Raw genomic sequence first — 15,644 nt, 5'->3', positions numbered from 1 at the left:
TCTTATACTGCTAGAAGGATTTTGTGGTAATTTTCTTCAAGATCTGATTTTTAAAACCTTTTTCCTCTTGTTCCTTTAAACAGGAATTTAGATCTTGGTAGGACAAAGACAATGAACGTGGCTCAGAATCCCTCATGGACATGTCTTAGAGCCTTGAGCCCCTTTTCAGGAGGGAGCATCAATACCCTCAAAAGGTAAAGAGAAGCAGTAGACCCCTTGCTGCTCAAAGTATGATTCCTGGAGGAGCAGCAGCAGCATCTGGAAACTTGTTGGAAATGCAGACTCTGAGTCAATTTCAGATGAGCTATGTCCAAAGTGCACTTTAACAAGAGACCCAGGCAATATGTACGCACATTAAAGTATGAGAAACGCTGGCAAAACCATTACTAGATTCCCAGGTGCTGGTAAATGAAATGAATGATTTTAATATTTTGTCTGTTTGGAAATGTCTTCAAAAAATGGCATGAGAGTTTGGCCAGAGTTACACACCAGTCCTGAAGAGCTACTCTGCTCAATTATAGCCCCTGCAGTTATCAAGAGCCACAACTGCAGAGCACATTCTTGATTTTAAATATGGTCATCCTGTGGGTATACAAATTGGCTCTCCCAGACAGTGGCACAGTTAAAAGGCAGCTTCTGAATTCATTACTTACTTTCATGTCATCAGCCCAGCCACACACTTCACTGCTCTTCATTCTGCCCCTGCATCAGGATTGCTATGCACTGCTCAGAGTATAATCACACTATCAATGAACCGTGAATGCAAACTAATAAACGTAATTGGAACTGATGCACTTGGGCTGCAATTTCATTTTCCTTTCATACGTTCTCCCAAGTTAGGAAGGTACAATGGTAGAATACAGCAATCAATAGCATCTACTTGCTGCATTTGTATTGCTAAATGAAGATGCTAGCTCTGCAGGTCCCTAAAGGGATCGTAATTCTTTCTTGCCCATTTGGGAGTTCAGTAACTACTTACCCAAAGAAATGCACTTAGCATTTCTTGAGAGGTTTCCAGGGACCGAGGCTCATCTTACCGTGGTTGAGAACACCGTCTTCTAACAGAACTTGCCACATGCCAACAGCTTGAGTCCGGGAGTGAACACATGGTGTCTGCTGCATCATCCAGTCCACCAGCTCTGTTCCCACACAGCATTGTCTAAGGAGAAGTGAGACACACAGGGTGGGGAAGGCACCCCTTTTCAGATAGAGGATGGGAGATGGCTTTTGAGAGGAGAACCTACCAAAGGGCTTAATGGTCTCCTACCAGAAGAGGTCTCATGGCAAACAAACCACCACACACGGTAGCTTCAGGTTCTCAAATGCTAATAGAAGCCAAAAAAGCCACTCAGCTCATGACAGAACTTTAAAACAAGGCTGGCTAAATGAAAGCATTACAACTTGCAGCATGAGGGAGACCAGAGGGCCGCTAGAGGGGGAGATTGTCTGGCAAGCTAATCAGAGGAACAGAAACTCTGTCCTGGTGAGCCGGTCCCAGAAAATCTCAGTGCAAGGTGGAGGCAAAGCAAAATACATAGACTCCCTCCACTTGAGTCTCGTGCAGAATGAGTTAACGTTTATGAGGCACTCAGAGGTGCTCCATGAAAGGTGCTGTATAAGTGCAAAATTATATAGCACTTTATATTTTCAAGTAATACTACTGATCTTCCTTGAAGGGGTGTTGGGAGAAACAAGAAATTAGCGATGCAAATCTCTTTGAAAAAGTTCCGTGTAATAAGCATTAGCACTTCTCCAGAGCCTGTCATCTGAAGAGCTCCAAAAGATTTCTGGCTTTCTGTATATTCACACATTAATCCCCAAGATGCCCCTCTGTGGTGAGTTGGTCTGGTTAAGCAAACTGCATATATTAGTTGGAAAATGCATAATTACACACACACACACACACATACACACACACTAGGAAATACTGAAACTGCCCGTGGGGTGAGACAAGGAGGCAGGGGTCTATGGCATGACGCTTCAAGAGAGGAAATGGAATCTTGAAGTCCTAGCAATGGATCAATCTCAAGGGATGATGGAACAAGGCAGGGAGTCACAGAGCAGCTGGCTGCCTGCAGCTGGGACTGAGTCACTGGTGACCTCCCCTCCCATGCAAAGGACAGTACCACCTCTGGGGCAGGGGCTAGGGAGCTCCTCTCTAGTTGAAACTGGAGGAGACTCATGGTGCTGTGCCTCTTTGAGAACAGTCTTGAAGTGGCAGGAGACATGAGATACAGCACTAGGTCTGCTACTTATTAGCTATGTGACTTTGGCCACATGGTTTCAACTCTTTGGTTCTCACTTTTCTTGCCTGTAAAAAATTAAAAAATAGGAGGAGCAAATGATGGCCTCTAAAGCCTTTTCCAGTTCTAATAATCTTAATCCTGGACTTCTGAAATCTATCAGAGAAATCATAGGATTCCTTGATTTGAGGATGACCCTGACCTCAGAATATTTCACAGGGAAGATGTACTGAGAAGACCATTATATTTCCAGGACTGCCATTATTACAGGCTATACCCACACATTAGAGCTTCAGTGGGCTACAGTCTCCTATTTATAAATCATTCTGAACCAAACATAAGATCTGCTGGAATGTTTCTTTCCTGAGAATTGATTAATGGTAAAAATACATAAAAATCAATTTCATTTGGCTTTTAATCAATGATTGCCTTTACAAAAAAAAGCACACAGACTCAAGATGATCCCAGAGCATCTGATGAGTCCTTACAAAGGGTATAAGAATCTTGCAGTCAGCATAGGGAACAAAGACACACCGCTGTGCCACTTGTAGCTGATGGAATCACAGGTCACCTTTCCATTAATGATCACTAAATGATTTAGAATTGACAGCAGACCTCTGAGATAGTGATTTTGGGGGGTTATGCTGCACCTGGAGAGGCGTCAGCCCGCTAATACTGTGGCAATAATATAATGGAGCGAGGAGCAGGAGGGAGAGAAAGGATGAAACTGGCAAGTATAAGATCTGGGACAAGGAACTCAGACTGTCCTGCAGAAAAAAGAAATCATGCTTCTGGCTTCCAGTTGAGTCCAGTGGTTATTTCCAGCAGATCATTAATTTGTGTCATAGGGTGTGGAACAGATATAACACATATATTTTAGGGGTTTAAAATCTTAGTACGATGGAGCATGGAAGAGATTACGGTTTCTGACATCTATTTTTCATTATCTATGATCAAACATGACATATTTTAATGAATTTTCTCTAATGTAAGTCAATACTTGGCAAAGCAAAATCACATCTTAAATCGGGGAGAATGAAGTTTTGAAAAGGAAAAGGTCCTTTAACCATATGAGATCTTTGATATCTCCTGAATGAATTTAAAACGTTGACCTCTCTGAGGACACGTGACACATTGATTGATTGATTTTAACCTTCAGTGTGTAGGGCCTGATATGGCTTGGCTGTGTGTCCCCACCCAAATCTCATCCCAAATTGTAATTCCCATGTGTCAGGGGAGGGGCCTGGTGGGAGGGGACTGGATCATGGGGGCAAATTTTCCCCTTGCTTTTCTTATGATAGTGAGTGAGTTCTCACAAGATCTGATCATGTAAAAGGGTGTGGCACCTCCCCCTTCTCTCTCTCTCCTGCTCTGCCACGGTAAGATGTGCCTGCTTCCCCTTGGCCTTCTCCCATGATTGTAAGTTTCCTGAGGCCTCCTAGCCATGCTTCCTGTTAAGCCTGTGGAACTGTGAGTTGATTAAACCATTTTTCTTCATAAATTACCCAGTCTCAGATAGTTCTTTATAGCAGTGTGAAAACAGACTAATAAAAGGGCCACAGACTAGAAAAAGAATCAACTTCCAGTGTTGGAGAACAGGACTTACAAATGTAAACACCCAAAATAGTAGGTAGTTAATATCAACATAAAATGGGCTAGGTGATCAACCTGTCCTAAGAGACAGAATGTGTCCTAAGTGGAATGTGCTACTGATGAGACTAAGGTACTTTTTCAAGTCACATCTCATTTCCAAAATTCTGTCAACAAGAGGCCAATCTAAATGTAACACATTGTCAGTTTTGGTCTTTCAACATATTCATGCCAAATGCAAGCAGAAGAGTATTAGTTTTCATGGAGTATAGAAAAAATAATTAGAAGAGGAAGAACCTGCAATGTATTTTTTCTGTCTCTGTCCTTGGAGAGGGAAACTGGATCTGGAGGCATGTATACCCAGTAGGTTTGCTTTAAGGTGAATCCTACAGTACCAAATCTAGATCACATTTAACTAACTGAGCATGTATTTATGCTCAAATTCCTGAACCAGAACCTTTATAGGTTCTGTCATAGTTGGTAGAAGATATACGTCCTTTATGGTAACTTTGAAATTTGTATTCTAGCTTTTCAGTGTGTCTCATGAATTTGGTTCATGTGAATCAGATAGGTTTTGACTCATGCCAATGCTGATGGGTTCTGAGGTCATGTCTAGGCTAAATGGGAAAGAAAGTCTCACTGATTGCTGAAAGAGGGCTGTCATGTCTGAACCCTGGGTTTGGGAAGAGACAGTGAAGGGCTGTGTGCCACATATTGGCAATTCTAGTTCCTAAACACTTGTTGAATTGATAAAATCAAACGTTAGGATTAGACTCGAGTTCTTAACTGGCCCACCATGGTTCAGTCATCCCAGAAGGTTCAGCTAACCATGCAACCTCAGTCTTTATCTTGGTCATTTCATAAGTCCATTGAGAACTATAATTAGGAATTCATATTCTATATGAATATATATGTGATGCAGAGTTGTGTATCTTACTATATGCATGGTAGGATGGAATCCTACCTTAGAAAATAAGCTTTGTGAAGGACTTCACTATTTTGGTCACTGCTGTATCCTTAGGACTTGAAACACAATAGTGCCTGGCACCCAGTAAGTGATAAACTTGCAGAATAAATGAATGACTGAATGAATGAAATGATCACTGAATCTGGAAATCAACCAACCTTGGTTTAAATCTTGGTCCTGCCACTCACTCGATTTGTGATTTGGACAAGCATAGCTAATTTCTCCAAGTCTCAGTTTTGTTATCTAAATAATGGTCATACACGTCTGGCAATGTTACGTGGATGAAATGGGTGAATATACTGAAAGAGACCTGGTACGGGTCTTTTAGTATAAATAAGTGTGCAGTCAATGTTGGTTGAATTTGATCTAAATCTAGCAGGCTTCCTAAAAGTCACTAGCAAACAGAAATAACAAAAATGTTCTCCTCTTTGTTCATCACAACTAAACCAATATCCAAGCAAATTAGTTTAGGAGGTGCTAGGAATATTCAGGATAATTAAACAACCACAGTTAACTGGGATCTAAGACAAGCCTAACCTTCCAGAACCTGAAGCCATTACAAAATGGGCTGCCCCCACATGAAAAGCAGGGAGAAGCATTTCTGTTCCATTTTCCCTAAACATGAATGTGAGCAGGGCACTGCCTTTAGAATTAGCACACATACCTGTATGTCTTTAGGTGGTATTTTCTATCCCTTATCATGTGAGGTGCTCGAGAGAGAATGGCATTTCGCAAAATTTTTCCAGCCTTGAGGATCTTCTCTGAAGGGACCTGGATTTTAATCAGGTGGAAGGACGGGAGGAGAAAGAAGTGTTTATAGAAGGGAAACAAATCAAACAAATCCTTAAACCACTTTCCAATCTGACTCTGGCTTGGAAAACGTAACTCACTCAATATGTTTATTTTGTTCACTTATGTGACATGTCACTGGTTTATGTTGAGAACTGAAACACTGAATATTTCCTCTCTCTAGAAAGTGCATCAGAGGCTTCCTGATGTGATGCCCTGACACAGACTGCCTCCAGAGGTACTTAAGAAGCTAGCTCGATGGCTCGTCAACCCACCTACATCCCATTACCTTGGTAATGGTGTTAGCAGGACGAAGAGGAACGTGAGGTTCAATGAGAGGTGTCTGAAAAATAAAATGTTAAAGCAAAAGAAAATTAAACAAAAAGTTCACGGAAGAAAATTATGGGTTGGGGGATAATAAGAAACATCCATTTTTATAAAAACTCAAAATAGAATTTAAAAAAACAAGAGATAAATTCTGCCTAAAGAACTTGAATGCATAGGCATTCAAAGGGCAAAATTAGACCATTCAATTTGCCAGCATTTAAATACAAATTATTAAAAATGAAAAACCAAATAGGAATGATTAGATGTTTGTAGGCTTCATGAGAAGATGGAATAAATATCCATTCAAAGCCTAACAAACATCAGAGCAGAGCAAAAAGCAAAACAAGATAAACATAAATGGAGATTAAAATGACCTATCTCCAGGGGTGGGAATAAAGTATTGATATGGGATGGAAATGAGATATTTCTTCTCTCTCTTGTGTAGTTAAGATTCTTTTTTCTGCAATTTATATTTTTAGAAATAAAGTTTTAATTTTAAAATGAGACTTATTGGTGGATCTATGCACTCAAGGTCCTAGGGCCCACTGAGGCAGTTAGTACACTTCTCTTTCTTCTACAAAGTAGAAGAAAGTGTACAGAGTTCAGGACTCTTTGACTGTCAGGTCAGCTCTAGGCTCTAGAGAAAGTGTATGTGATTATCTACATTCTATTTTTTAAGTAGCTGCAGTCTTGTTCTGTTACACAGGCTGAAGTGCCGTGGTGTGATCCTAGCTCACTGCAAGCTGAAAGCCTTGAACTCGCAGGCTCAAGAGAACCACCCGCCTCAGCCTCCCAAGTATCTAGGACTACAGGCTTGCACTACCATGCCCTGTTAACTCTGTTTTTTTTCTGCAGAGATGGGTGTCCATATATGTTGCCCAGGCTGGCCTCAAACTCCCGGCCTCAAGAGACCCTTCTGCTTTGGCCTCCTAAAGTGCTGGAATTACAGGCATGAACCACAGCACTTGGCCTATTAACCACATGCTTCAGATGGAGGTATTGAATGTAATCCCAGAAAAATTACTTGCCACACAGCTACACATTAAGCCCTCTAGTCTTATGGAAATCCCTTTGTTTGCTTGTACTGAAATAATCTGGTAATGGCATTCCAAATGGAGAAAAATGTATCCAGTCAAGGAGAGTGGCAGAACCACCAATACAATGCTGTTTATGCCAGTTCCAGAAGGTAAGAAAAGATGGCACGTTTATTTCTTATGAGATTGTGGTAGGCAGAATAATACTCCCCCCAACAGAAAAAAAAATCTTTATGTCCTCATCCCCAGAACCTTCAACTATTTTAGGTTATGTGGCAAAAGGGACTCTATGGGTACGATTAAGTTAAGCATCAAACCAAGGAGATAATCCTGGTGTTTCTAGCTGGGCCAAAGGTAATCTTAAGGAGGCTTAAAAGACGGAAGAGGAAGCAGAGAAGTCAGAACTGGCTTTGAAGATGGAAGGGGCCAAGGGCCAAGGAATGAGAGCAGCCTCCAGGAAAAGGAGAAAAACAATGAAAAGAGGATTTCCCCTAGACCCTCCAGATGAACGCAGCCCTGCTGACACTTTAATTTGGGCCTAGTGCGACCCATTTCAGACTTCTATTCTAAACTACAGCACTGTCAGGTTATTAAGTGTTTTTTAAACCACCTACATTTGAGGTAATTTGTTCTAGCAGTCATGGAAAACTGATGTAGAGATTATGATGCTTTGTACCAAAAACCCTACCGTCTGCAAACAGAAGCCATTACAGTGAAAATAAATTGATAAGTTTTCCCTCTAGTCCTAATAAAAAATCAATCAATGGGGGAAACAACAGCCAATATATAATAGGGTATGCACCTAAATACAAATATACGTGTGTAAATATGTACCTTCTTTTAAATCAACAATAAGTTTCAAGTAGGTTGATGTTTATGATTTATAATAGAATTAAGGAAAAAGAGAAAATAATACTAAACTTGAAAATAGCAGCATAGATAAGATACAGATGTATTTAGAATGGCTGAAATCTCACTGAACTAACTTATTTAAACATTTTCATCACCTTGCTGGCATCTAGCAGACCTTTTTTCCCTCTTGAAATCACTGTAGCACAGATGTCAAGCAATATTACAGTATTTTAGAAGCATACAGTTTACAACCAGCATAGATGAAGAAGTATCACTCTAGTTCAATTCAACAGTTGCTTTAAACAGAGACCGATTTTGCCCTGAAATAGCCCATGCTCCGTTATGGCAGACCTACTGATGGAGAGGGACTATGAGCTCACAGAGTCCCTGTATTTGCACCTAATACCTCAAAGAAGACAAGAATTACTTGATGGTATTATAACCTAGAGAAATGTTCAAACATGTGAGACCATCATACACTAGGACCCTGAAAACATGCAGTTAAAACACGTTACATGTTTCTGAGTTGTGAGTTCTCAGGTTCTTAAGCCTCTCACCTCTTTTCATTATACAGGCTGGTTTACAGTCTAGGACTGTCCCTGACTGTATCAAATTGTAAAGACCTCTGGTTTCTTGCAAATAATAGTAGAAAGCCATTTCTTCTTGTCTTGGAGGAAAGAGATGCAGATAGGTGTGGCCTAGAGTAGATGTGTATGGGACTCATTTCTGAGTTCACCTTTTCTTTCCAGTGAAAAAATCTACATTCCTTTGCAGTGGTCTCTGAGAGGCTGCCAGAGCCAAGGTCAAAAAGATGCCCATGCTTGAGGACTGGGGATAAATGTTTATTCTTCGGTAGGTGCAATGAAACATTGTCTGAAGATTGCATTTTTAATTTGTTTCTACAGAAATCGCTATATTTTAACAAAATGCTAACAAGCAGTCCCTAGGCTACTTCATTTTGTTGGACAGCTCCCTTTCTACTTCCTTGGAACCCTGAAAAGAAAGTGTTACTAAAGCAAGTAAGTATCAAACTTCAAGATACTTTTCGTTGATTTGCAACTTCTAAAGAGGTAAATGTACACAAAGCTGTCTTTTAGCTACATAATCCTAGTACCAGTTCCAGGACCAAGAGGCCATTTCATCTGCTGAAAGGCAGAATTCTCAGAACCTTTTCTGGCTCAAAGATTTTAGGTTTAGGGACAACCTGATGAATGGAGGATGCCTTGAGGAGGAGACGGTCGCTTTATTTAAATAAAACCTCCAAGGAACACATGCAGGGGAAAGTAGGAAAGGTTTTATTTTGAGGGAATAGGAGTTCGTTTTTGAAGGGGACACTGTATTCAGTTAGGCAATATACCACATTCTCAGAACTATGTTGGCACTTAGAAGCCAAATGCTTTGAGACAGAGGGCAAGCCTGACAGGCAGGCCAGGCCCCTGGGAATAGTCACTGGCCAATGCCTGTTCAGGGACCCCTGCATTACAGGTGTAGCTTTATTGCCTTTGTGTCAGCTTATTTACTTCCTTTTTGGTTTCCTTTGGCTTTCAAGTCAAGTTCCTTTTGAGAATTTCACCTTAGCTGCACTATAGAAAAATAAGGGAAAGAACATCATTTTATGAATTCTTGGGTTAAATAGGAGAATGAAAGACAAAAGCATGATGATATTTGTGAGAAACAAAGAGGGAAAGCCAGCCCTAGGGGCATGTTGTCCACACATGCTCCTTTACACGTATCTCCTTGCTATATTCTGACTCCCATTGTTTACGGAGACAGCTAAGGCCAGAGACACTTAGGGACTTGCCTGTGCTCACACAGCCAGTAGCTGAAATTGCTCAGAGTAGACTCCAGGTGTATTTCACTTCAGTGTCTCCATTGCTGGTACAATTACCCCATCCACCTGTAGTTTCCTTCTAGAGACATCTTGGCCCACTCTTTGGAAGAGTTTGTGTTCTGTTTGATTCAAGTTCATCGAGAAAATTGCATCTAAGCTCTTCTAGATCATCAGGTATCAGACTTGACCTGATGAATTTCCAGTGGTAAATATTCACAGTGACCTACTGAGATCACACATTAGCACCCTGCATCATACTTGGTCTGAATTAACTTTTTAAAAAGCAGCTCTGTAACAATAAAACAACATTTAGCATTAAGGAACTGTCCCATCAGAGCTCAAGACAAATCGACCAGGGAGAGGAGTAGCAGTCCAGTGCAGCCAGGAGATGGAAAGCACTCAGCGTATTTACCACAGAGGGAATTTAATGTGGGAAGTACTGCACCAGGGGAGGAAAATTTGAGAAGCCAAAGAGACCACAGACGTAGTCCCAATATTAGCAAAGCAGGAAGCCCTTAAGCAAAGGGTTAGAGAAAGATGGAAGCACGACCAGGGTCTGAGCCAGGTGTCCCGGTGGGAGCTGGAATCCTGGCAGGTGTCCCAGAACCCTAGAGGTACAGCCACCACCAGAGATGACACGGGGCCACTGCTGACAGGGAGGTGAGAGCCTCCCACATCCAATCTCTCTCCAGCTAGAAGTCAGAAAAATATGGAAAATAATTTCATTATATAAATGATTAGGTTAAATGCAAGAGGGAAAGAAGCAGCACTGTAGTATCCATGAGAGTCAAAGAAAGAAAACCAGCCCAAAGGCACAACCAAAGGGCAAAGAGTTGATCTGACAGCAACGGCCCAGGACCCATACAGAAGACTAGTTGCAGTGGCCACAGGGCTGGGCAGGGCTGCCACAGGTGCCACCCAGCCCTGTCACTCACTCCTCACACCATATCCTCCTGGGCACTCTTCCTGCTGAGCTCTAGGCAAGGCAGGCAGACAGTAGGACACCACAGAACGGGGGCTGCATTTGGCCTGCTCGGTTTGCTTCCTAGGGCTGCCCCATGGTTGGCCCTATAGCCAGAAAACACATATCACAAATGAGCCCCAAAAGGCATGGACCCCTCTCCAATGAAATTTTCTAGATTTTGACACATCAATCCCATGTTGATAAAAATCCTTCCTCCCTACCTGAGCATGAAAGAATCCAAATAAGGCTGTGACAATGTGATCCTAAAACAGCGAGGCAGGGAGGACAGATAAAGGCAGAGGCATTCAGCTTTCTCTCTGCTTTTCTTGGCTTTCTCCATGAAAGACTTCCCTCAGGACTGACTGTAATTGGTTTTTGTTTGTTTCTGGAAAGCGGATGCTGCTTCTACTGCCTTGCATTCTGTTTATATTACTACTGAAAAGGAGAAACAGAGAGGGAAAATATTCCTTTTGGCACCAGAGCCAATGCAGAAATACTAATCAGGTGAATGAAAAATAGGAATTTAGCCTCCATTACAAGATGCACAATAACTCCCCAGTAGATTATAATGAAGTATAAGGTACTGTAATAGGCCTCACGAAAGACCATATTCAGACCCTTTTGAAAGGGGGTAATTCTTTTTCCTCAAGTACTTGCTCACAGAAACCTTTTGCAAGACACAGAATTTTAAACCAAGTGACAAGAATGACAAGCAAGATGGGGACGCAACTCCTGCCAACCCAGTGTGGTAAAAAGTCAGGCAAGTCCACATCCAGTCTGATGCAAGGATTTCATGAAGGTCTCTTGTGTGCAGAGCAGCATGCGAGGCTAAAGGAGACTCTGATAAGCTACCTGGCTGAAATGGGCTCTTGGTCTTGTTGAAAAAGCAAAACTTCTATGGGTTAAACAGTTATAAGAAAATAGGAGTGAAATAAATGCTACAACATTCAGATTTCAAATTCCCCTTTTCTCATTTCAGCTGAGGACATCTCTAGGAGGTAGAGAACAATATTCAGGTTTTTTAGTGAAAATGATATACTTTTTAGGAGCTATATTCCCTTGTTTTGGCATTTTGGAATAATATAGCTAAGATCTTTGAAATGTATGTCTCATTCTTGCAATAATTATCATCAATGTCATCACTCTTCAGGGCCGCCCAGATGAAATTAAAATAAGGACTAAGTCAGACTCATAGGCAGATTTCACCACTCTGAATTAACTCTGTAAGTTTTTCCATTTGTGAAATAATGGAAAAATCATCTAGAGTCTTCTTTGGCTTCCATTTGAAGGCTTCTTTTTCCTCCCCAAGTCATTTCCCCTAAGTTCAAAATTGACTTAGAGATTTCCAGTTTCAGCTTTCTGTTGTAAAGAGCTTGAAAGTTTTCACTCGTGTCCAAGAAAAAGCTGAGAGAAGTGAAAATAATGATTGCTCTTGGGCTCCTCAGAGAATTGAGGTTGCAAAGCAAATTGCCACCCAGAAATATGCGGAGACAGGAGAATCCAGAGTCTTCATTGAGAGATCTGCTTACCTGGAAACCATAAACTGGTAAGAATACTTAAATGGTACTTTTGATGAGTTGCTGGAAGCTGAATGTGGGTTAGCTTGAGAGTGAGACACTCCTGAGGATGGGCCATTTTTAGGTGGCCCCCTACACTTCAGGAATTTTACCTACTTCAACCCCACCAGTTTTACCTACTTCAACTCCTCATAAAGAGCCAAAAAAAGGCCTCCCTGTGGCTCTGGCAAGGAGAGGGAAAGCACCATTATCGTGAAATACACCCAGAGCTTTCCCCATAATAAAGGCAGCCTCTCTAGGGAAAAGACTTTAGGAGTGTCTTATCTCATGGGGTAAGGTATTCTCTGACTCTAGCCACTCCAGCCCACCAGTCCTCTCCCAAAGGGAAAAATTTGTCTTGACCAGTCAAAAGAATAAATGTTTCCTTTCCCTCCCCTTCAAACACTAGTGGCAGAGAAGCGAGAGCAGAGACAGGCGGGAGTGGGAGAGGCAGATCTCACCCTCACACCCCCACCCCACCGAATGCTGGTCCAGGCTCTTCAGGGATTCAACTCCAACAAGAGCTGAACATTTAAAACATGTACATGACTAATCTTTAATAGCTGAAATAACATTTTCAGGACCCAAAGTGACAAAACATTTGTGGATTAAGACTGAGGTGTTTTTAATGGTTGCTAAGTACCAGAGGGAAAGAAAGCATTTGACTCAACAGAGTTAACAGTGGTCAGTGGGGGAAGGGGATTATTTCATGTGTATATTTCACTGAGTTGAAATATTCTCTCTCTCTGTTTCTCTCTCTTTAGAGAGTTATTTGGGTTGATTTAAAATATACTATAACAAATAACTGAAATTATATATTACATATATAAATATATGAGTTGTTTGTTATTTTTATTACATATTATATATATAATTATCTCTATATATACAGATATATGATATATATAGAATTATATAGAGATAAATATATATAAAATATATAATATATAATAGATATAAAATATATATTACATAGATGTAAAATATCTATAATAGATAAAAAAACATATCTATATGTATATTTAAGTGGCTCACAAATCAGAGTCACTGAAGCCTACAGGGTGGTCTCAGGCTGCAGTCTGACCATTTGTATCTGACTATAAGAAGAGACTGAAGAATACAGAAGACTGCATGGTGAGTCTGTAAAACTGGACGAAGGAAGCACTTCCAGGAAGAAGGCTGCGCAGATGCCCCCGTCAACTGGTCTGGGAGCACTGCTCTTAGCAGGTGCTAGCAAATGGTTCAAGTTTCTCTGTGACATACCCTAATACAGTGCTGCAAGATGGCATGTTTTTAGAATGATTCTTTCAAACCCTAACTTACAATATAAGATTGTTTCTTGAGTTCTTCTAGTGGAGAGAGACAGCTTCAATTAGAGAGTAATCTTTCTTTTTTTTTTTTTTTTGAGACGGAGTTTTGCTCTTGTTACCCAGGCTGGTGTGCAATGGCGTAATCTCCGCTCACCGCAACCTCCACCTCCTGGGTTCAGGCAATTCTCCTGCCTCAGCCTCCTGAGTAGCTGGGATTACAGGCACGTGCCACCATGCCAAGCTAATTTTTTTTGTATTAGTAGAGACAGGGTTTCACCATGTTGACCAGGATGGTCTCGATCTCTTGACCTCGTGATCCACCTGCCTCGGCCTCCCAAAGTGCTGGGATTACAGGCGTGAGCCACCGTGCCCGGCCCTCTTTCTTTTAATATACAGGATCTTCTGAGTGTTTGCTTTCTAGGAGGTATATCTATATCTGTTGGACACTCCTAAGCCAGATATTTGGAGGCAAAAAATGAAATGGTGACTTTAGGGAGGTATGTGTTCTTACCAGTAAGAATGGTTCTCCTTAAGATCTTACAAAGTGGTTCACCTTACAAATTGGCTTGATCGAGCCTAGATTTTCTCATAATGGCAATGCCAACATATTACTATGAAATTACATTTGAGTAGCAGAAGTGAAGAGATGCACACAAGCCAACCATAATATTCCACCGAGGCCACTGCCCATTACGGTGTGTCTCCCCTTACAACTGTGATTTTTATGGAAACATAAACTCTGAAAATAATTACTCAACCCCTGTTTCCTCCTGCTTTTACAAACCTGAGCCTTGGTCTCATCATTCACCCTTGTTTTCAATACAAGAAATTCTGACAACAAAGTCCAAATTTGGGAATAGTGTGTTGAGGGCTTTTAGGAACTAAAACAAATGTAAGATTTTGAAGACACAGTTCAATTCTTGCAACTTTCACGGTTTGGCACTTATTAGCAAAAGGGCTGGAACGCTATGACGTTTCCCTTTATAATCTCAAATTTAAACCCAGGAATGGTGGATACTGAAAGTTTTAACAATAACTTAATATTTTAACACAGAATAAATATAGAAAAGCTATGGTTGAAATTCTACTTTCTCTCAAGTCAGGGAGTCAGACTCCTGCTGGGTATATGTTCCAAAGGCAGGCAAACGGTTTGCCATGGCACATTTTAGAAAAACCTCTTGTGCTGAAGATGGTAAAGTAACTGTCAGATACAAACCAGTATCTGTCTGTATTCCAACTCCAGCTCCTCTCCTGCATGAATGGTATACACATTGGTCTGAACCTTGTTTTTTCACTTAACAATGTATTTTAGAGATCTTTTCTTTTCTCTCTCTCTCTCTCTCTTTCTTTCTTTTCTTTTCTTTCTTTCTGTCTTTTTGAGACAGAGTCTTGCTCTGTTGCCCAGGCTGGAGTGCAATGGTGCCATCTCAGCTCACTGCAACCTCCGCTCCTGGGTTCAAGCAATTCTCCTGCCTCAGCTTCCTGAGTAGCTGGGATTATAGGTGCACACCACTACACCTGGCTAGTTTTTGTATTTTTTGTAGAGACGGGGTTTCACCATGTTGGCCAGGCTTGTCTCAAACTCCTGGCCTCAAGTGATCCACCTGCCTAGGCCTTCCAAAGTGCTGGGATTACAGGCATGAGCCACTGCATCCGGCCTTAGAGATCTTTTCATACCAGACCATAAAGCGCCACCTAATCCTTTTTAAATATTACATGCACCTTTTGGTAGCTGCATAGTATATACCATAACTTATTTAACAAACCTTTATTGATAGACCTTTAGCACTGTTAACCCAAATCTACTATGTACATAATGAAGGAAAAAGCAAATGAAAAATTATAGAATATTCTAATTTTATTATCCCTGTGTCCTTGAAAACCTAGGATTCTCACTGTAAAGGAATATATATATAGCTTCAAAGCAATCACCAAAGCAGAAGCAATGAATATCTTCAGTTGTGAAATATCATTATCATACAAAGATATCAAGGCTTCTTGGGAGAAATATTGACTCCAGGGGCAAGAAATGTATAAGATGAGCCTGCAGTCTCTTGTCATACAAAGAAGCTATCAAAGACTACAAAGTTATGACAAAAAGGACTCAGAACAATTTAAGCTTTAATAAGTATAACAATTATAATGGATTGAAGCCCATCAAATATGTTCAAATCTATGAGT

General features: G+C 41.0%; 1 protein-coding gene across 11 annotated transcripts in view; it reads right to left on the bottom strand.

The window, feature by feature from the left end:
- The window catches only part of RAPGEF4 (Rap guanine nucleotide exchange factor 4), a 368,276-nt gene that overhangs the window by 86,649 nt on the left and 265,983 nt on the right, over positions 1–15,644 (bottom strand). For 7 of the 11 annotated variants that reach the window (XM_064373398.1, XM_021668976.2, XM_064373400.1 and 4 more), the window contains 3 exons: positions 5,879–5,932; positions 5,465–5,571; positions 1,038–1,159 (listed from right to left, as the gene is read on the bottom strand). In XM_064373398.1, coding sequence (XP_064229468.1) covers positions 1,038–1,159; positions 5,465–5,571; positions 5,879–5,932 — 283 coding nt within the window. The remainder of the gene's footprint in view (positions 1–1,037; positions 1,160–5,464; positions 5,572–5,878; positions 5,933–15,644) is intronic. The other 4 variants (XM_021668977.2, XM_064373399.1, XM_064373401.1 and 1 more) reach the window with 1 other exon arrangement.

The sequence above is a fragment of the Aotus nancymaae genome, unplaced genomic scaffold, assembly GCF_030222135.1.
Source record: "Aotus nancymaae isolate 86718 unplaced genomic scaffold, 86718_ANA_hifiasm-v0.15.2.pri h1tg000008l, whole genome shotgun sequence".
In the NCBI taxonomy this organism is placed as follows: Eukaryota; Metazoa; Chordata; class Mammalia; order Primates; family Aotidae; genus Aotus; species Aotus nancymaae.
This window is presented reverse-complemented; position numbering and strand designations above follow the sequence as displayed.